This window comes from Balaenoptera acutorostrata, chromosome 2 (assembly GCF_949987535.1).
Source record: "Balaenoptera acutorostrata chromosome 2, mBalAcu1.1, whole genome shotgun sequence".
NCBI classification, from domain to species: Eukaryota; Metazoa; Chordata; class Mammalia; order Artiodactyla; family Balaenopteridae; genus Balaenoptera; species Balaenoptera acutorostrata.
In genome coordinates this window covers 176,398,206-176,420,482 of record NC_080065.1, presented here as the reverse complement: position 1 = coordinate 176,420,482, position 22,277 = coordinate 176,398,206, and the positions used below count along the sequence as shown (strand labels likewise).

The following is a 22,277-nucleotide window of genomic DNA, read 5'->3' as shown; positions in this document are numbered from 1 at the left end:
CACTGGGGACATAGTAGGGAACAAGACAAAAGACCCTGCGATGGGGGGTGCTGACATTCTAGTGGGAGTTAGGTGTAGAGGTCACCTTGGCAGTGTCTGGTCTTTGACAGGAAGTGGGATGACAAGGGTGCCTAGGTGAATATGTGTGTGTGTGTATTGAGCTGACCACAGTGTTTGCATCAGCTGTGAGGCTCTTTCTGTCAGCAAGTGTCAGTGTACGTAACAAGCTTGTGTATGTGTGGCAGGGATGTGGGTCTCTCTACGCATCCCAGAGTGTGTGTGACCCAGGGGGTCTGTCTGTGATCAGGGTCTGTGTGGCTGAAAGTGTTAATGGGTGTCACTAGGAATGTGTTTCTCTCTGTTGGGTCCCTGTGAGTCTGGGGCAGTGATGAAGATCTGTGTGTACCAGAGTATGTGTACACAGGTGACTGTGTGTGTCAGGGAGCGGGGCTCTGTGTCTTTTCAGAGATATGGGTCTGTGTATCAGGCTGTGTTGGTGTGTGTGACTAGGTGTGTGTGTGCGCATGTGTGTCAGGGAGGGAGGTCTCTGTGTGCCTGAGGATGTGCCTGGGTACATGTGTGTCTGTCATTGCCGTACGTGGGGGGCTCTGTCCTGGGATCCCGCCGATCCGACCCAGCCTTCCCCCTCTGCATCGCAGCCGCTGCCGATGAAAGGCCGTGGCAGAGGGAATCGATACGTCCTTAAAAATTCAAGGGCTTCTCGTAAACAGAAACTTTTAACACCGTTTAAAGTTTCAGGGCCGCCGCTGCTGCCTCCCGGCCGAAGCCTCCACCGCTGCAGTCGGAGGGCGTGCGGGAGGAGGCACCGGAGGGGGGGGGCGGGTGCCGAGGAGAAGGGGCGGGGCTACATGGGGGGATGGAGGAGGGGCTGCAGGAGGGCACTGGAGGATATGTGGGACTGAGGGGAGGGGCAGGAAGGGGATTTGGGGATCAAGGGGCTGGGGGCTTGGATGGCTCAGGAAAGGGATGTGAGGTTAAGGGGGGGAGAATAGGGAGGGGAGGGAAGCAGGAAGTTGCGGGGGGACAGGGATGGGTCTGGGGGCCTTTGAGGAGGCCCAAGAGAGGCTGCAATGTCTGGGAGAAGGAACTAGGGATATGTATGCCCAGGAGAGGTTTGGGGTGCCAAGGTGGGGCTTGGATGGCTGAGGGAAGGAGCAGAGGATAAATCTGGGGGGTTACGGGGCCTGGGTGAAGGGGACATTGGAGCAGTGTGGGCCTGTGGGGGGCTGGATGGGGGGACAATAGGAAAGGTTTGGGGAAGGGGGAGGAATGGTTGAAGGGTTTGGGGTGTCTGGGATCTTTAGTGTAACTGGGGGATTGGGGAGACCTCGAGAGACAGGTGGACCCTCCTTGCCCCTCTGCAAACAGCCATGAAGGGGTAACCCCTCAGAAGTCCCATCAACTTCGGCCCAGTCCTCTCCCCACCTGCCGGCCTGTCCTCCCAGCCCTGTTCCACCATCCGTGCCAGGCCCTAGGGCTGGGGTCTGCCCACTCCCTCCTCACCCTCCCTGTCCCGCCTCTGGCGCCAAGCCTGGGCTCTGCTTGAACCAGCATCCCATACCCACTTCACACACGCATTCCATTCATACACACAGACACAACATCCATCCACACACACACAACACCCATCCTTCCATTCACACACCCTCACACCACAACACCCTCCCTGTGTGCACACACACACCCTCTCTCTTCCTTACACACTCGCACATCCATCCATGTTCCCACAAACAAAACATTTTCCCCATATTCATGAACATATCCGCACTCAGAATTCTCTCCACGTTGCTCAGACCACCCCCATACCCACAACAAACACCCCCCACACCATGCACACACATCCACATCCACTCTGCTCCCCCCTCCACAGCTGCCAGCTGGGAGGATTTTTACAGAGAGGCTGAGGGCTTGCTCTGGAGGACACCCGGGGCCCCCCTCCCCCTCCCCCTCCCCCCTCCCCCAGAGCCCAGGTCTTAGGACCACACCTGGCCTTCGAGAAATCACAGGGGAGAAGGGTGTTGCCGGGGGGGCTGTGTACAGCTGGGATGCCACAGCTGGAATCTCCCACATTCCTCCCTGCCGGGGCTGCCCACCTGGCTGTGGCTGGCAGCAGGTGTGTTCTTACAATGCAGGTGTGCGGGGGGAGGAGGAGGGAGGAGTGGGCACCAGGCCCATGGCATTACCCAGCCAGGATGCTGGGGGCAGTGGGAGGTGGTACCAAAACATCTGGGCTCTAGCAGCCAAGTCCTGGGCCACCAAAGGTGGGGCCAGGCATTGCTGGGCTCCGGGGCAGGTGGGCAGGCCTCTCCGCAGAGGAGGATGAACATCTGGTACACAAGATAAGTCAAGAGCCAGGCTGAGGGTGCTGCCAGGGTCGGGGAGGGGTGCTCTAGGCCCTCCTGGCAGGACTGGGGATCCCCACTCCCCAAGAGGGCCTTACGCCTCTCCTGCCCAGCCTGGAGGACATGGTCTGTGCCCAGGCTGGGGTCCTAGCCTTGTGCTCGCTGCCCCCTCCCTGGGCTGGGAACCTGTAGTGGGGAGTGAGGAGTTACAGCCCCACTGTCAAGGCACACCTGGCCAGACACCTGCGTCCATGCCACACACACACACCAGACTCCTACAGTCACGTGCACACAGAATCACAAAGACACACACAGGCATGCTCAGACACACAAAGATACAGACCCTCCTCCTCCTCTGGGCAGTCATGTAAAATGCCGTAATCACACACAGACACAGGATCACCCAGAAATGCTGTCGCACACCCTTAGTACACAGACACACAAGCACACGGCTGCAGAGAGAATCCCACACAGATCTCCCCAGAGCCACCCACAGAGTGACACCAATAACACTCCAGTCACACACAAAGACCTTCACCATCACATAGACCTCCCCCATAGAGACTCAGATTTACACTGACTCACAAAGACAAACCCAGTTATACAGACTCCCAGAATCATAGGCTGAGTCCAGTTACACGGATACACACAAGGCCACACAAGGTCACACAATTACACAAAGTTTTACAGACCTTTTGAGTCATGTACACAGATGTTCTCAAAATCATCCATAGATGTGGCACACGCAGGGTGACACAAAGATATACAGATCACATATACACAGACACACAGGATCATCCATTGTCACAACTGATCACACACTGACACCCAAAGACACACACAGGCATCGCCAAATCACAAATGGGGATACTCAGGCCAGCCCGCAGCTGTGCACAAGGTGCCACAGACACACTCACACGTGCCCCAGCAGCACAGCACGGCTAGCGCCAAGGACAGGCAGGCGGCAGGGCTTCCTGTGGCTAACGCTCATCTGGAGGCAAGGGAAGGAGCTGGGGAAACATTTCATTTGCAGCCGGCTGGAGACCCACCCCACCCGTCCTGGAAACCTGGCCCTGGCTCCTGAATGGGGCCTCTGTGTGCTGCCACCACCCTGCCGACCAGGGTGTGGGTATCAGGGGGGTGAGGCCGGCCGCACTGTGTCCCTGGCTGAGCATCAGGGGCCACCCAGCCACATACCAGGGCCCAAGCTGGAGTCCCCCAGACCAGAGGAGCCCCCCTCATCCCCATCCCCACCGCATCTGGAGGCCACTCCCCAACCCAGCCTGCAGAGGGAAGACAGAGCAGCAAGGCAGAGCCCCGGCTGGCACTGGATCTCCAGGTATCCCCTGTCTCAGGCCCACATGTGTCCTCAGGCTGAGCAGCTGCCACTCCCATGTCACAAGGCCTCTCGATCCAGCACAAAGGTAAGACACCACGGCTGTATGTGACAGCATTGCTGAGGATGTGACAGTGTAGCTGTGTGTGACAGTGTAGCCGGGCTCCCTGTGCAGCCTTGGGGTGGGGGCGGGGCAGTCATAGCCCCTTGGCTCATGTCATCACACACTCACTGTCACACACATAGTGTCACCATCACACCTTCAATCACACAGCCACACACAGCCACACTGTCTCATCTTCAGTCACACTGTCACACATGCTGTCACACCTTCAACCACACACAGAGCCACATTGTCACACCTTCAACCAGCAACCCTGCCTGTCACACCCCCAGCCATCCTGTCGCACACAGAAATACCATCACAGCCTCAAGGATTCTGGTCACACATGCCTTCAACCACACTGTCTCACACATCCTCACACTTACCCTGACACACTGACCCTCACACTGTATCAGTGTCTGACCAGCAGGGGCACACTCACATACCCGGTCCGGGTGCCCCTTCAGCTGTGTTAGCCACGTGGCCACACGGAGTCACTGCCCCACTAGGTCACAAGGAGGGGAAGCAGATCTGAGCACTTCATTCCCAGGGTGTGGTGCACAGCTGCCCCTCGAGCAAAGTTTGAACCCAACCAGTTGCTCCAATAACGCGACAACACACCCTGATTGTCACAGAACAGGTAGCCAGCAGGTACAGGCCACTGCAGAACTGCTCACAGACATTCTGATGACATGCACTCAGCGTCTCACTGTTGCAGGTGACAGGCACACATCTCACACTGCCTAGAGTCCCCGGACAGAGCTACAAAGAAACAGTGGGGGACAGCCACACCACAGTGACAAGGACATCCTGTCACACAACAGTCATTCTCCCCAATGCCTGTCACAACGTTGAGACAGTCCCTTAGGCATCCCAACAAGCAGCCAGGCACACTGACATGACCCCCACAGTAGTCACTAGGAAGCCCTCCAGCCCCCCAAGTCATGGAGACGGGGAGAGGCCCACGCTGCTACCCCCCTATCCCCACTGCAGTTGGAGCCTGGAGAGCAGGGGGGCTAATAGACGCGCAGCTGTAGGCGGTGGGTGCCAGCCCCTCTGCCTCATGAATATTCAACAGCTGGGGCTCTCCTGAACCTGTGGGGAGTCGGAGGTCCCAGGCAGCTGGGCACCCCCTTCTGCGCCAGGAGGCCCTCAGGTGAGGGGGGGCTCAGCCAAGCCCTGGCAGTCCTTGGAACCTATACCCAGTACACACATAGGCACATATGAGTTTGTGAACACGGACCCCCAGACCCACAAACAACCGTCACACAAACTCACAACCACACCCAACGACGGAGCCATCCACCATCACACACACACACACACACCAGGCATGCAAACACAGGCACACACACTATCACATGAACCCACAATCACACCCAAACCACAGACACCCACCATCTCTCTCCGTCTCTCTCACACCCACCCCTCAGGCATGCAAACACGGACACACACACTGTCACACCAATTCACAAGCACATAATCACACCCAAACCACCGACACACACACACCAGGCATGCAAACACAGGCACACACACTATCACATGAACCCACAATCACAAACACATAATCACACCCAAACCACAGACACCCACCATCTCTCTCTGTCTCTCTCACACCCACCCCTCAGGCATGCAAACACGGACACACACACTGTCACACGAATTCACAAGCACATAATCACACCCAAACCACCGACACACACACACACACACACACACACACACACATACACACACCCCAGGCATACAAACACAAGGGCACACAGTCAAAAGACCACAAACACACAGATACACCATCACACCCAAACTACACACTCACCATCACACACAGGCATGAAAACACACACACACAGAAGCACACAGGATCTCACTCTGCCCATCCCTGATGTTTTACAGAAGGGGACACTGAGGCAATGAGTGGCTGAAGGCCCCTTGAAGGAGCATGGCCTCGCCTGACTCCAGGCAGAGGGTACCGCGGAGCGCCCCCTGCTGGCCCGGCCCCTTCACGAGCGCGCGGGGCGGGCACGCGCCTGACGTAACCATGGCATCCTCTTGGCACGAGCGGCCCGCACGCGGGGAGGGCGGGGCGGGCGCGTTGCCATGGCGCTGACTGGCCGCGTGAATGGGGCATTGTTCGCAGCGGCGCCCGGGCCGGGCTGTCCCGGACCTACCCGGACCCACTCGAGCCGGCAGAGACTGGGAGAGATAGAGACGGGGAGAGACAAGAGATGGAGAGAGACAGACAGAGCTGTAGATGGGCAAAGACACTTAGAAGCCGAGAGAGAGACAGAGATGGAGAAAGAGAGATGGGAGAGACCTGCAAGAGAAACGCACAAATAAGGAAGGACAGAGAGAAAGGGCCAAAGGGAGGCAGAGTCGGAGATCGAGATGGAAGATGAAGGGCTGGAGTGGGAGACAGGACCAGCCAGCCAATACCCATGGAGCACACTGTGCCTGGCAACAGGATGAGGCAGAGGACCAGGACCCGCAGACAAAGTCAGAGATGCTGAGAGGTGGGAAGAGACACTGCCATAGAGAAACCCAGTGAGAACGAGGGTCGGAGATACCTAGGGAAGAAATGAAAGAAATGCTCTGAGCGCCTCTGGTCCCACCCACCTTGGTCCCTTCTCGACCCCCTTTCGGACCACACGCCTTCCCTAGTTCGACACTCTCAGAATGCACACCTCTTTCCTACACATCTTCACACACCAGCTGACAAGACATTGACACAGGGTCCCAGTCTTCGGGGACCCTCCCCCAGACACTCCAAGACACCCTCATGAGCACAGTGACACCCACAGATACACCCACAACCACCCAGTGACCCAGTCATGGTCATAGCCAGACACACCCATATGACAGGGACTAGTACCCCACAGCAGAGTGGCACTCACAGTTACAGATACGGCCCCTAGATGTGCCGTCACATGAGGATCCTGCCAGACACGTAGTCCCGGTAACACATGGCCACACGCCACCACACGGGTTCAGGCTCCATGGGAACGCTGTCATATGTGGCCACTCCAGACACACAGTGCACCCTCACACAGGCACAGATGTTTCCCTACATTCATTGACACCTTCACAGACACACACGTGCCTTCTGCCCAATCTGACCCACTGACTGGGCACCCTGTCCCTTGATCCCGATTGGTATCTATGGGGATGCTGGGTCCAGTTCTCCATGTTTGACAGACATCAGTCACCGGCCGACACTGGGAGGGGTGGGGAGGGAGGTGAAGCCTTGTCCCCGTCCCCCTCAAAGAGCTGTGTCAATCCGGGCTAGGGTGGTCCCCTAACTCCTCCACGTCTAGGTCAGCTTGGCCCAAATCTGAACCAAGGGTGTCCCCTGGTGGCCATGCATGTTATCTGCACCCATCAGGTTAGGGGGTGGGGTGTGTGCAGGGGATGGTATCTGAATAGAAGGGCAGAGAGGACAGGCCAAAGTCAACACACAGAACCCAGAGACAGGAAGCCAAGGTCCAGCAGCAAGGACCCAGACCCAGAATTCAGAGCCTGGAATTCCAATCCCAGGATCCAAAACCAGATCTCAGAATCCAGAATCCGAATCTAGATCCCAGATACCAAGATCTAGAATCCAGATCCAAGAACTCAGGACCCAGAATCTAAAATCCAGGTCCAAGTGCCCACAATCCAGAATCCAAAAATCTAGATCCTATCCTCCAGAATCTAGAATCAAGGACCCAGCGGGAATTCCTTGGCAGTCCAGTGGTTAGGACTTGGCGCTGTCACTGCCAGGGCCCGGGTTCGATCCCTGGTCAGGGAACTAAAAATCCCACAGGCCACGTGACACGGCCAAAAAATAAAAAAAGTAGAATCAAGAACCCAGAATCCAGATCCAAGAACCCAGAGCCCTCCTCAGAGCCAGCTCCCTGCCTTCCCCAAGTCCCCCACATTAGAGCCCTGCCAGCAGGGGTTGGTGAGGACAGGAACAAAGTGAAGGGGCAGGAGAGGAGCCCTGCAGTGACCACACAGAGCCTCTCCCAGCTGCTGCCCCTGTTCATTCACAAACACACACATACACACTTCGGCAGGATTTTATACACAGACCCACACACCCAAACATACAGCCTGTGACCATCAGGTGTACAGCACCACACACCCTCAGATACACATGCACAATCACATACACACACACACACACCATCATGCATTCACCCGGACACACATCGTCACCCAAAGACACCTGGAACTGCCATACGCTCCTCTCCCAGCACATGAACACATGCCCATCTGTGTACCCACATGATCTCAGAGCTGCCCCCCAGCCCTAGCCATCCCACCAAGCTCAGACACACAACCACCACGCCCAGAACACACAAAAACCCATGACTCCCAGCCCTGCACGCAGATACGCTCGCTCACAGAATTGTGGAGGCTGGCACACACACACACAGACACACACACACACATACACGAACTCTCCCAGGCACAGAGAAGCCCTGTGCCTTGGCAGCCATGCAGCCCTTGGGAACGGGACCCCCGGGACGGGGCTCACCGCGCACCCCCATGCCCACCCCAGCTCCGCCCCCCCCTCCTGGCCGGCTGGCGGGCTTTAATACAGATGCCAAACTCGTAATTGTAACTGAGGGTGACAGGGTCACCTTGAGCCCCAGATGCTCGCGCGGTGACAGATGGCGTTGGCAAACCTGATTATCGGCCCCTGTGCCAGCGCCTGTGGCACCTGCATTCCCCGCCCCTCCCCCGCTCCCCCAGCACTCATTACCCACCCATTACTGGGCCTGGGGGGTGGGGGTGGGGGCCGGCTGGCATTGCCCGGGAGGGGGCAGGGACTCCGGGGGCCCCCCTGGCACCAAGGTTCCCAGCTGGCTCCCCGGCTGGCAGGAGGTGGGCACAGCTGAAAGGGGGGAAAGCAGGCGCCTCATGCCTGCCAGAGAGAGGGGTGCTCGCGGTGCCAGGGCTGAGCTGCCCACTCGGACACTGCTTGGGGTTGGCACAGAACCCTGGAGGGAGGAGGGAGAGTATGCCCCCGACTCTGTGGGCCCCTGGTGATCACCCCCCACTTCAGGGCCCTTGGAGCAGGGCCTTGGGAGCTGCCTGCCTGGCCTGTTCCCACCCCTCTGTGCAGGCCTGTGAGGTCAGAGGTCACAGGCTCCCACGCCCCACTGGCCCATCTGTTTCCTCAGGTCCCCTCCTCCTGCTCCCCTCACCTGGGGCCTTCCTTCCTGAGGCAGGAAGAAGGCTGAGGGGGGGCCTGGCCAGCCCCCGCCCTGCGCTCCGGGGGGCATTTGGAGGCAACCCTGACAGCGCCACATGTCCCCGCGTCTGTGCCAGACGGGCCCATCTGCTAGGGCCCTGGTTCCAGCCGCCCAAAGCCAGGCTGCCCTCGTCCACTGCATACCCTGAGCCCAGCTGAGGAAGGAGCACCCCTGATGCCCGCGCTCCAGCACAGGGCCACCCACCCCCAGGAGATCCCAACTGGAGAAATACACACACACACACGTACACACACACAGCTAGACTTGGCCAACCTTTATGGTTCCTGTAGATGCCACACTGGGCACGGTGCTGTGTGGAGACTGGGGGTGGGGGGGTGGGGAGGGACAGGAGGGGCAGCTGGGGGCACGTGTGTCCTGCCTCTGACTCGGGGAACCCAGGTTTCCCCCAGCAGCTCCGTCTGCCTCCCGGCCTTGGTTTCTCAGGATTGCTAGGACTGTGTCATCACTGCATCTCCTAGTCTGGGTGGGGCCATCTAGCTTTCCTGCAGCTGGGAGTGTCTTTGACTCATCCTGTGAGAGGAGATCCAGCTTGGTATTTAAAAACAGGAACCACCATGCCTTGGGTTCAGATGCCACCTCTGCCATGTACTGCTGTGTGACTCTGAGTGAGTGACTTTGCCTCTTGGGACTCAGGTTTCCTTTTCTGTAAAATGTGATGCTACTAATCCCTATGTCACAGGGCTGCTCTGAGGATGACATGAGTTGGTACTTATCAAAGACTTAGAGCAGGGCCTGGCAAACAGCGAGGGCTCAATAAATATGCACTTTGACTATGAGTGGTCCACCCCCATGGCTGGGGCTGTGCCTGGCGTCCCTAGGAGCAGGGTGAGGACTCTGGAGACCTGTCTGGCAGTCCCTGCGTCCCTGGTTGCTGGACCCAGTGTGCATGGTCCAGGTTGGCATCTTTCTCAGCCTGTCTTCCCCCATCTCTCCAAGGTGCGTGCATCTGTGTGTCCATTCGTGATGCTCAGCTCGTGCCTTTGGTCTGCACTGACACCCCTCAACCCGCACAGTGGACATCCTTCACCTGGCGACGGGAGGCTGGGCTGCCCGCCCAACACCAGAGAAACACAGGTGCCCAGCGCGTGCGAGTGGGCACACAGCTGTTGCAGAGGATGAGCGGGGATGTAGAAAGAGGAGCAGTGGCCAAAGCAGAGGTGATTGAGGAGGTGGACAGCCATGAAGCCCAGCCGGGAGAGCACCTGGGGCCAGAGGCAGGGAGATGAGTCAAGGGCAGTGGAATCTGGAGCCAGAGACTTCATCCTACCTAGAGAGGCATGGATGCCTGGGTTCAAATTCTGACTCTGCCATCTGCTGGCTGTGTGCCTTGGGGCAACTTACTCAACCTCTCTGGGCGTCAGTTTTCTCACCTGTAAAATCATCAAAGTTCAACCAGGAAAAAAAAGAAAACCACTCTAGGCCTTTGGACAGAGAGAATTAATACAGAGCAGGGCTGCTTTTCCCTAGCAGGAGATGATGATAAGGATAAGGTGGCCTGGGGATTGGCACTTGTAGGAAGCTGCTGCCACCTCCAGGGGTGAGGGACAATAGGAAGGGTGGTATTCCAGGATCCCTGGGGGGGATTAAACAGAAAACCCTTAGCTCATTGCCTGGCACACAGTTGGCACTCAGTAAATGCTAGTTCTTCCTATGATCTCCTCCACCTAAGTGGATCTATCAACTTGCTCCCAGATCATGGCCCTTCTCTGTTTAAACCTTGCACCCCCCATCCACCCTCCCGCCTCCACATCTCCCTGCCCTTCCCCCCCTCACTGCCCCAGCCACCCTGGTCTCCTCGATGTTCTTTCTCTCTTTCTTTCTTTTTTATTTATTTATTTTTTGATGTGGACCACTTTTTTTTAACATCTTTATTGGAGTATAATTGCTTTACAATGGTGTGTTAGTTTCTGCTTTATAACAAAGTGAATCAGCTATACATATACATATATCCCCACATCTCCTCCCTCTTGCGTCTCCCTCCCATCATCCCTATTCCACCCCTCTAGGTGGTCACAGAGCACCGAGCTGATCTCCCTGTGCTATGCGTTTGCTTCCCACTAGCTATCTATTTTACATTTGGTAGTGCATATATGTCCATGCCACTCTCTCACTTCGTCCCCTCCTTGTGTCCTCAAGTCCATTCTCTACATCTGCGTCTTTATTCCTGGATGTGGACCATTTTAAAAGTTTTTATTGAATTTGTTACAATATTGTTTCTGTTTTATGTTTTGGTTTTTTGGCCCCGAGGCATGTGGGATCCTAGCTCCTTGACCAGGGATCGTACCCGCACCCCCTGCATTGGAAAGAGAAGTCTTAACCACAGGACTGCCAGGGAAGTCCCCCTTTTTTAATTTTTTGGCCGCACCATGCGGCATGTGGGATCTTAATTCCCCAACTAGGGATCAAACCCGAGCCCCCTGCATTGGAAGCACGGAGTCTTAACTATTGGACCGCCAGGGAAGTCCCTATTCTTTCTTTCTTTTTTTTTTTTTTTAATTGAAGTATAATTGATTACAATGTTGTACTAATTTCTGCTGTACGGCAAAGTGACTCAGTTACACACACACATATATATATATTCTTTTTTTATATTCTTTTCCATTATGGTTTATCCCAGGAGATTGGATATAGTTCTCTGTGCTATACAGTAGGACCTTGTTGTTTATCCATTCTAAATGTAATAGTTTGCATCTACTAACCCCAAACTCCCACTCCATCCTTCCCCCACCCCCCTCCCCCTCAGCAACCCCAAGTCTGTTCTCTATGTCTGTGAGTCTGTTTCTGTTTCGTAGATAGGTTCATTTGTGCCATATTTTAGATTCCACATATAAGTGATGTCATATGGTATTTGTCTTTCTCTTCCTGACTTTACTTAGCATGATAATCTCTAGTTGCATCCTTGTGGCTGCAAACGGTATTATTTCGTTCTTTTTATGGCTGAGTAGTATTCCATTGTATATATGTACACATCTTCTTTATCCATTCATCTGTTGATGGACATTTAAGTTGTTTCCATGTCTTGGCTATTGTGCATAGTGCTGCTATGAACATAGGGGTGCATGTATCTTTTTGAATTATAATTTTGTCCAGGTATATGCCCTGGACATGTGGGATTGCTGGATCATATGGTAGTTCTATTCCTCGCTGTTCTTTCAATGCACCAAACTTGTGCCTGCCTCCGGGACGTTGTCCCTGCTGTGCCCTCCACCTGGACTTCTCTTCCATCCACCCTTCCCAGAGCTCATTCCAACTTATCCTTCCTTCCTCAGAAGCACCCCCAAGACAAATTTCACCCTCCTGGCAGTCTTTCTCCTAGCATCCTCGTCTCTTTCTCCAGGGTCTCATAGCAATTTATTGTTATGTCTCTTTGGGGGATTGTTAATGTTCCTCTCTCTCCCAGAATATTCACTACCTGAAGGCAGGGACTCTTTCCATCTTGTTTGTGGCTATAGCCCCAAGAGGTGCATCATAACAAAACCTAACACTTGCCGAACCCTAACACCCTGCCGAGCCCATGCTGCTCACCTTTGAGGAACTCCCTCCTCCCCACAATGCTGCAAGGCTGGAACCATTAACATCCCCATTTACAGATGAGGAAACTGAGGCTCAAAGAAGTCCCTTGCTTGCCTAAGACTACACAGCTGCCGAGGGGACTGCTAGCCCTTAGAGCATCCTTGTGCCCCCCTGGGACAGTTGCAGCTCTGGGAGAGGGTACACAGCTGGATCCCAGGTCAGAGGTCCCCTCTGCTGTGTGCAGTGTGCACGGCTATATGGGGCAACTGAGGCAGCTGGTCCAGGGCTGTGCGATACCACCGAGTTGTCTGGATTCAATGAAAGTTTGCTGAATGGATAACAAGCCAAGGGGTCTTGGGAACTGACACCCTGGTAGGCATGGTGCCAAACACTTTGCATGAGTTCTCAACTATTATTAACTCCCTTTTGCAAAGGTGGGACTTGAGGCATAAAGAAGGAAAGCCACTTGCCCTGGGTCACACAGAAATCAGCAGCTGAGGCAGAAGTTGAACTTAGGTACGCCTAGCTCCAAAACCTGGGCCATAAACAACACACGGTATGAATTATCAAAACCTTTATGGAGCGCCAACTGAATGCAGCTGTAAGAGTGCTTCCCTTACCCCTCTCATTCAGGCTGCCCGATAGCCCTTAGGAGGCAAGTACTACTATTATTCATTCATTCATTCAATCTTCAACAAATACTTACTGAGTGCCCACTGTGTGCCTGGCTCTGCTCTAGAGCAGGGATGGGGCTACAGAAGTGAACAAGACATAAAAATCTCTGCCCTGGTGGAGCAAACATTCTAGTGCGGGAGATAGACGGTAAATGCGACTACAAAATCAATTTCATTTGTTAGGTTATGATGTGAACTACAGAGAGAAATAAAGCAGAAAGGGGGAACATTTTAAAACAACATCTGAGTAAAAACCTGGAGGAGGTGAGAGAAGGAACCATAGAATGTTGGGGGTGGGGAGCGCTAGAGGCAAAGGGAACAGCCAGTGCAAAGGACCTGAGGTAGACATAATATTGGTGTGTCTGGAGAAAAGCAAGATGGCTGGTGCAGCAGCAGGAAAGCGCGTGAGGGGGAGAGTGGGAGGAGGTAAGGGCAGGAGATGACAGGCATTTTGTGCAGGGCCTTGTGGGCCACAGGAAGGACTTGGACGTTCACACTGAGTGAAGTGGGAGCCATGGAGGGTTCTGAGCAGAGGAGGGATGTGATCAGACTCAGGTGTTCCCAGATGCCCTCTGGCCACTAGATGGAAAACGAGACTCAGGAGACAGGGTGGCCATAGCAGAAGCTGGGAGACCAAGATGGCAGCACTTGCATTGGCCCAGGTGGGAGATGCTTATGCCCCATTTTACAAGGGAGAAAACTGAAGCTCAGAGACATTTAGCTGAAGGATGCAGGGTTGACCCCAAATCTGCCTGGTACCACAGCCTGTGCTCTGTCAACACTGACACCCAGCCCTCTCCTTCCCCTACTTGAGTGAAGGGCACAGCTTTGCACATCTCCTGGGCCACTTCCTGCGGGTCCAGTGGCAGAGACAGTGATGGCCACATCCTGCCCATGCTGCAGCCTGCCTGTCCCCAGCTGCCCAGTTTTCTGCAGGCCCAAGAAGGCCTTCCAGCTGCCAAGGGCAGAGGATGGCACTGGGAAAGCTGGGGCCCCTTGACCCAGAGACTGAGTCTCATTGGCAGCAGCCTGGGGCTGAGCTGGGAGGCCTCGGGGTCCAGGCCTCCCTGAGCCTGTGGGCAGCCAGGCCCCAGTGAGCAGGCTCAAGAGAGTGGTCAGCTGGCTGAGGATCATCTGTTTGTCTGTCTTTCTGTCTGTTGGTCAGTCTGGGACTGGGCTCAGGGTCCTGGGCAGCCAACCCTGCTGTCTGGTAGGTGGAATCTGTGCTCTCTAGATCCCTCTTTTTTTTTTTTTTTTTTTTGGCTGAGCTGCGTGGCTTGCAGGATCTCAGTTCCCTGACCAGAGATTGAACCGGGTCCTAGGCAGTGAAGGCGCTGAGTCCTAGCCACTAAGGGCACCGGGGAACTCCCTCCAGATCCACCTTTTTTGTTGTTGTTTGCTTTGTTTTGTTCTTAATGTTTATTTATTTTTGTATTTGGCTGTGCCGGGTCTTAGTTGCAGCATTCAGGATCTTAGTTGTGACATGCGGGATCTAGTTCCCTGACCAGGGATCAAACCGTGGCCCCCTGCATTGGGAGCGTGGAGTCTTAACCACTGGCCCACCAGGGAAGTCCCCAGATCCACCTTTAATGGCTTGCCCCCAACCTGGGTAGCCTGGGAGGCACCTCTGCAAACCCACAATGGGGAGGAGAGTAAACCCCTTACCTGCTGGGTTCCCAACCCTCCCCCTAGCCTGGCAGGGGATCTGGGGGCTGGGCTTGCGAGTGTGTCAGCTGTGGAGACCAGAAAGGAAAGGTGGAGAGGCAGGGGCTTAGGGGCACAATGCTGAATGCCCTAAGGGGCTCCTTTCCCATCAGGGCCCCATTCTTCCATTTAGCAAACTCAGACTTTGCAGTTAGGCTTCTCAGGCTTCAAACTCAACACTGAAACTCCCTGGTTATGCGATCTCAAGTCCCTAAACCTCTCTGGGCCTCAGCTTCCTCTTCTGTAATATGGGGATAACAACAGTCCCTACTTGGGGGAATTCCTTGGTGGTCCACTGGTTAGGACTCAGTGCTTTCACTGCCAGGGCTAGGTTCTATCCCTGGTTGGGGAACGAAGATCCTGCAAGCCAAGAGGCGCCGCCAAAAAAAACCAAAAAATAAAACAGAAAAGCTAGTCCCTGCTTGGTAGGGTTGTTCTGAAGACTGGAGATGATTTATGTAAGGAGCTTCAAATAGAGGTTGGTACACAGTAGCACCCTGAATAAGCTATGATTAACACTATTGCTGTTGTTTTTTTCTTTGGCATGCATTAGAGGCCAGGAATAATTCTGAGCCCTGGGGATACAGGACGACAACACAGAAAATGGGTCCTCGCTGCCACAGACTTTACATTGTAGTGCAGAAAACACACAACACAAGATAAGATGAATTCAGAGTCTTAAGTGTTACGAAGATACTAAAATGGGATGTACCTTAGAGGAATCGGAGTGGGGCCTTCTGACCCCAGGGTGGTCGGGGAAGGTCTTCCTGTGGAAGTGACATTTTTGCACAGACCCTAGGTGCTGTGGGAACAGCCCCGTGGGGAGTGCTGGTTGGAGTGCTGGAAGCACATAAACAGCCCCGTCCCAGAATTTGGGGCCCTGGAGGCGCCTGGGGGTTCCAGTCCTGGCCCTGGCACCTACGCGGCCCCCATCTCACACCCAGGTAAGGAGCTGTAGGCCCCCGGGGCCCTGAGATGCTGCAGGGCCGGTCCTTCTCGTGCCCCCCGGAGCTGCGAGTGCGATGGGGTGCGCTTGCCCTCTGGCGGCAACTCTCGGGATTGCACGGCGACCGTGCCCTGGACAACTGCCTCCCGGACGTCCCACCTGGAGGTGCGCGGGCACCTCCCACTGACCCCGCTACATCCGAGCCCCTGAGCGTCCCCCAACCTGCCCTTCCGCTGTCCTCTAGACCCAGCTAATGGCAGCTCCGTCCTGCCAGGTGCTGAGGCTCCAAACTTGGCAGCATCTTTAAGCCCCCTCTTTCTCTGACTCCCCCCCTCCCCAATTTGATATGACTGCAAGTCCCTTCCACTGCAGAATCTACCCAGAATCCGCCCATTTCTCACTCCCTCTTCGGTCCCCAACCTGGACATAATCCTCATTATCTCCCACCTGAACCAGTGCAGTCCCTCCGCCCTGGTACCCCAGCTCCTGCCTCCTCCCTCCCTCAAAGTCTGTTCCTCCGACAGCACCCAGAGGGCTCCTCCGGGAACCACCTCACTCAGATTAACAGCCAAAATTCTCCCTGCAGCCCACCAGGCCCCGCCCCGTTTGCTCCCATCACCACCCCACCCTCGTCTCTCCGCACTCTCTCCCCGTTTTCTCACTCCCTCCAGCCACGCGGACTTCTTCGCTATTCCGTAGACTCACCCAGGCATAATCCCATAATCCCACACAGTTGTACGGGGCTGCGACACTCTTGAAGTTTCAACATGGAAAATATAGCTAAGAAAAATGAAGCTAAAAAAATTTCACAACAAGGTGCTGACGTTTTGGGGAAGAGGGATAAGAATTTACAGGTACAATTTAATTGTATCTGCACACTGAAAAGAACAGCAGGATTCTCCTGTTGGGGAGGGACATTTAAACAGGCAGATGAGATGGGGGGGGAGGGGGAGGGGAGGGGAGGGGGCGGTGTCCCTTTAGAGTTTAAAAATTCAATGCAAAAAAAAAAAAAAAACCTTAAGAAAAAAGCACAAATGGAAGCAAACAATACCTTTGTTGGGCCCCTTGTTTTTTAAGTGATTTGGGGCATTCAAGTAAGTATAGATAAAAATAGATAAAATAGATAATAGATATAGATAAATATATAGTAATATATATATAATATAAGTAATATAAATATATAATATAGAGAGATAAATATATAACAAACACCTCTGTACTCATTACCACAATTAAGAAATAAAAGATCACAGATATGAGAGAAACTGACTCTATACTTGTCCCTAATCCCTGAATTTGCCAATTATAATCCTCAGGCCTGTATTCATAGTTTTACTGTATATGTGCCCATTCAGAAAAGATACATAAAATTGTTTTGTTTAAAACAATATACACGGTATCTGAATGTATATATCCTTTTAACTTTCATCTGTCCTGCCCTTCACTATTTCACTGCACATATATACACCCCAATTTTTTTCTCCATTATCCAATTTTTTAACCATCACAAACAATCCTGCAAAGAATATTCTGGAACGTAGCTCTTTTTCACCTAGGCTTTTGCACTTACTCTATCTGCGAGAGTTTGCTCCTTATCAGTGGTTCACATTCCTGGCTGCACATTAGAGTCCCTTGTAAATGAGGAATCCATGCCCAGAATCTGCTGCAAATCAATCACTACATTGGAATCTCTGGGGATGGGACCCAGGCAGTGGTGTTTTAAAAAAAAGCACCACAGGGCTGCTGTGAACCCATGGGCTGTGTCGTTATATACAGCAGTAGATCTCAAGCTTGAGCCCACGTCAGCATCACCTGGAAGGCTCTCGCCCAGATCTGATTCTGGGATGGAGCCTGAGAACCTGCATTTCTAATAAGTTCCCAGGTGATGCTGCCACTGGCCTGAGGACCACACTTTGAGAACCATGACACAGAGCACGCCTTTATTCTTTTTTAACATCTGCATAGTATCCCCTCGTATGGATAGTCAGTAATTTCTTTGACAAATCCTCTATTCTTAGACATTTGGGTATTTTTCATCTTTCATTACTACAAAAAAAATTGCCCATTGTAAGTCAACTATATTTCAAGTTAAAAAATTTAATTGCCTACAATGGAATATCATTCAGCTATAAAAAGGAATGAAGTATTATATTAATTTGCTAGGGCTGCCATAACAAAGTACCACAGCCTGGGGGTCTTAACCAACAGAAATTTACTTTCTTACAGTTCTGGAGGCTAGAAGTCTGAGATCAAGGCGTCACCACAGTTGGTTTCTTCTGAGGCCTCTCTCCTTAGCTTGTAGATGGCCATATTCTCCCTGTGTCTTTACAAGGTCTTTCCTCTGTGTGTGTCTGTGTCCAAATTTCCTCTTTTATAAAAATACCAGTCATACTGGATTGGGGCCCACACTAATGACCTCATTTTAACTTGACACTTTTTCTACATATGGTCACGTACTGAGTGTTAGCACTTTAACATATGAATTTTGGGGGGACACAACTCAGTCCATAACAAGTACTGATACATGTTACAGTATTGATGAACCTCAAAAACATGCTAAGAGAGACTTCCCTGGCGGTCCAGTTGTTAAGACTCTGCTCTCCCAGTGCTGGGGGCATGGGTTCGATCCCTGGTCAGGGAACTAAGATTCACATGCTGCCTGGCACAGTCACATAAATAAATAAATAAAACCAACTAAGAAAATGAATCCATACACAAGTAGTCACATCGTGTATGATTCCATTTACTTGAAATGTCCAGAATGGGCAAATCCATAGAGACAGAAAGTAAACTAGTGGTTGCCAGGGGCTGGGCGGGGAGGGGGACTAGAGAGTGACTGCTTAATGGGTACAGGTGATGGAAATGTGCAAGAAGTTAAATAGAGGTGGTGGTTGCATAACATTGTGGGTAGACGAAATGCCACTGAATCGTTCACTTTACAAAGATTAATATGTTGTGTGACCGTTACCTCAGTTTAAGGCCTGCCCTCAGAAGCCACTTCCCCATGACCATTTGGTACCTGCTGGGTGCAGAGAACCCCAGCCAGCAGCTGAAATTCAACCCAAGCTGGTTTGACATCAGAGTGCCTACTTTTAACCTCTAAGCTCTGGTTCCCAGCTTAAAACTCAGAGTGGTTCCCAAATTTCCTGGTCTGGTAGGAAACTGTAGCTCAGAAGTCCCACACCTGGCTGCCTATCAGCTCCATTCCAGGCACTTTCTTCCTCCTTTGCCTCCCCTATAATTATGTTTGTCTCACCCACAAGACTGTGAGCTGTTTGAGGTCAGGGATTGTCTCTACTTCATTTCCTGTCTCTTCAAAGGTCCAAGGAGCCAGGGAGGTGTCCACTGAGTTAAACCTGAATGGCAAGAAAGAGCCCACCATGTCTAGATCCTGGAGACAGTTCTAGGCATGGTAACAGCAAAAGTAATGAAAAGGCTCTGAGGTCAGTGCAGGTCAGGGACTGTGTGGCCCCTTCTATCTCCTAATGGGTCTTCCTGCTTCTACATGTTGCCCCACTCAATATCTTTTCTGCTCAGCAGCCAGAGGAGAATTGTAAGTCATATCCATTACTGCCCTGCTCAGAAAACTCCCATGGCTCCCCATTGCCCTTGGAATAAAACCAGAACCCCTCACCATGCCCTATAATTCCTGCATGGCTGGCCCCTGCCTAACACTATTCATTTTACCTCCCCCTTCAATCCTCGTCATTCACTGGACCTCAACCACGCTGGCTATCTGTCCCTCAGCAAACCCTGGGGACAGACTTGTTGAGCACCTCAGGGAAATTTCCCCGTGGGCACATGGGGACACAGACAGGGAGGCTTACTGCAGCATCATTTCTGCAATCAAGAAAAATTGGAGGGAATTCCCTGGTGGCGCAGTGGTTAAGAATGCGCCTGCCAATGCAGGGGACACGGGGTCGAGCCCTGGTCCGGGAAGATCCCACATGCCGCGGAGCAACTAAGCCCCTGCGCCACAACTACTGAGCCTGGGCTCTAGAGCCTGCGAACCACAACTACTGAGCCCGCGTGCCTAGAGCCTGTGCTCCGCAACAAAAAGAGAAGCCACCGCAATAAGAAGCTCGCACACCGCAACAAAGAGTAGCCCCCGCTCGCCGCAACTAGAGAAAGCCCGCGCACAGCAACGAAGACCCAACGCAGCCAAAAAATAAATAAATAAATTTAAAAAAGAAAAATTGGAAACAAACATCCATCAAAACAGCCTGACAGAATAATTATAGTTTATTCATACAACAGATAATACTGAGCAGAGGGCTTCCCTGGTGGTGCAGTGGTTGAGAATCTGCCTGCCAATGCAGGGGACACGGGTTCGAGCCCTGGTTTGGGAAGATCCCACATGCCGCGGAGCAACTAGGCCCGTGAGCCACAACTACTGAGCCTGCGCGTCTGGAGCCTGTGCTCCGCAACAAGAGAGGCCGCGACAGTGAGAGGCCCGCGCACCGCGATGAAGAGTGGCCCCCAGCTCACCGCAACTGGAGAAAGCCCTCGCACAGAAACGAAGACCCAACACAGCCAAAAATAAATAAATAAATAAATAAATTTATTAAAAAAAAAAATACTGAGCAGATATTTTTTCCAACTTTCTTTTAACCGCTAAACGCAGTAAGAAATACATTTTACACTGTAAACCAGAGGTAGCAGATTGTACTTTCCAAAGAGGCCTCAACAATATGTCCTATCCTATATGCTCTACATACAATCCTTTGTATGCGACAGTGACAATGTGACTTTGACAATCCTTTGATTGAGTGACAAGGTCTCTGACCCCTCCCCTTGAACCTAGACAACCTTTGTGACTGGCTTGACCAATAGAATACAGCAGAAATGAGGTATGTGACTTCTGAGATTCAGTCATAAAAATGCCATGCACTTCAGTCTTGTTCACTTGGGATCCAGCTGCCATGTTGTGAGAAAGCTCAAACTGGCCCATGCAGAGAGACCACTGTGTAGCTGTTCCAGCCAATAGCCCAGCTGAGTATCCAGCCAGAATGAACCATAAAACATGAATAAATAAAGATGCTTTCTGATGATTCTAGCCACAGGGTATAAAGTCACTCAACTTTCAATTCTTCCCACTGGGGCTGCAGATGGCACGGAGCAGAGACAAGCCATGCCCACCATGCCCTGCCCAGGTTCCTCATCTACACAATGAGCATAATAAAATGGTTGTTTGGGGAAGGTTTGTTAGCATCAATCACAATTGTGCCACCAGTATATACATACACGTATCTGTGACAGAAATAAAAGCTTTACCAAACAATACTTACCCTTACTACACGTGATACAGCCTGACATTTTAATTTTATTCTATTTTTTTCATTAATAATAACTGCTATACACCTATGTTCACAGGAGCATTATTCACAGTAGCCAAAAGGTGGATGCAGCCCAAATGTCCATCAGTGGATGAATGGATAAACAAAATGTGGTAAATACTCATGATGGAATATTATTCAGCCTTAAAAAAGAAGTAAATTCTGACCCATGCTACAATGTGGATGAATTTTCAGGACATTATGCTGAGTGAAATAAGCCAGTTACAGAAGGACAAATACTGTATGATTCCACTTGTACAAGGTCCCAAGAGCAGTCAAATTCACAGAGACAGAAATTAGAATTGTTGATTACCAGGGGCTGGGGGGAGGGGATAATGGGGAGTTAGGGTTTAATGGGGACAGATGTCCCCTTCTGTTTGTTTGTTTTTAAGAGTAGACACCTTGGGCTTCCCTGGTGGCGCAGTGGTTGAGAATCTGCCTGCCAATGCAGGGGACACAGGTTCGAGCCCTGGTCTGGGAAGATCCCACATGCCGCGGAGCAACTAGGCCCGTGAGCCACAACTACTGAGCCTGCGCGTCTGGAGCCTGTGCTCCACAACAAGAGAGGCCGCGATAGTGAGAGGGCCCGCGCACCGCGATGAAGAGTGGCCCCCGCTTGCCGCAACTGGAGAAAGCCCTCGCACAGAAACGAAGACCCAACACAGCCATAAATAAATAAATAAATTAATTAATTAATTAAAAAAAAAGAGTAGACACCTTTATTTCTTTATTTATTTATTTTGGCTGCTTTGGGTCTTTGTTGCTGTGCACGGGCTTTCTCTAGTTGCAGTGCGTGGGCTTCTCATTGTGGTGGCTTCTCTTGTTGCGGAGCACGGGCTCTAGGCACAGGCTTCAGTAGTTGTGGCGCACGGGCATAGCTGCTCTGCGGCATGTGGGATCTTCCCGGACCAGAGATCGAACCCGTGTCCCCTGCATTGGCAGGTGGATTCTTAACCGCTGCGCCACCAGGGAAGCCCTAAAAGTAAATAATTTTTAAATTAAAAAAAATGTTTTCTATGAATCATCCTTCCCTTAATT

General features: G+C 52.5%; 1 protein-coding gene and 1 non-coding gene across 2 annotated transcripts; one reads left to right on the top strand and one right to left on the bottom strand.

The window, feature by feature from the left end:
* Nucleotides 1-747: 747 nt before the first annotated feature.
* On the bottom strand, nt 748-14,387 carry DAND5 (DAN domain BMP antagonist family member 5). The gene is given in 8 exon segments (XM_057540459.1): nt 748-902; nt 5,779-6,001; nt 8,553-8,684; nt 10,045-10,086; nt 10,088-10,190; nt 10,192-10,268; nt 14,063-14,132; nt 14,134-14,387. Coding segments are annotated over 8 exon segments (1,056 nt in total).
* Nucleotides 7,521-7,592, top strand: TRNAD-GUC (transfer RNA aspartic acid (anticodon GUC)). Its single transcript has one exon. It is a non-coding gene; the product is annotated as a tRNA-Asp (tRNA).
* Nucleotides 14,388-22,277: the final 7,890 nt, after the last annotated feature.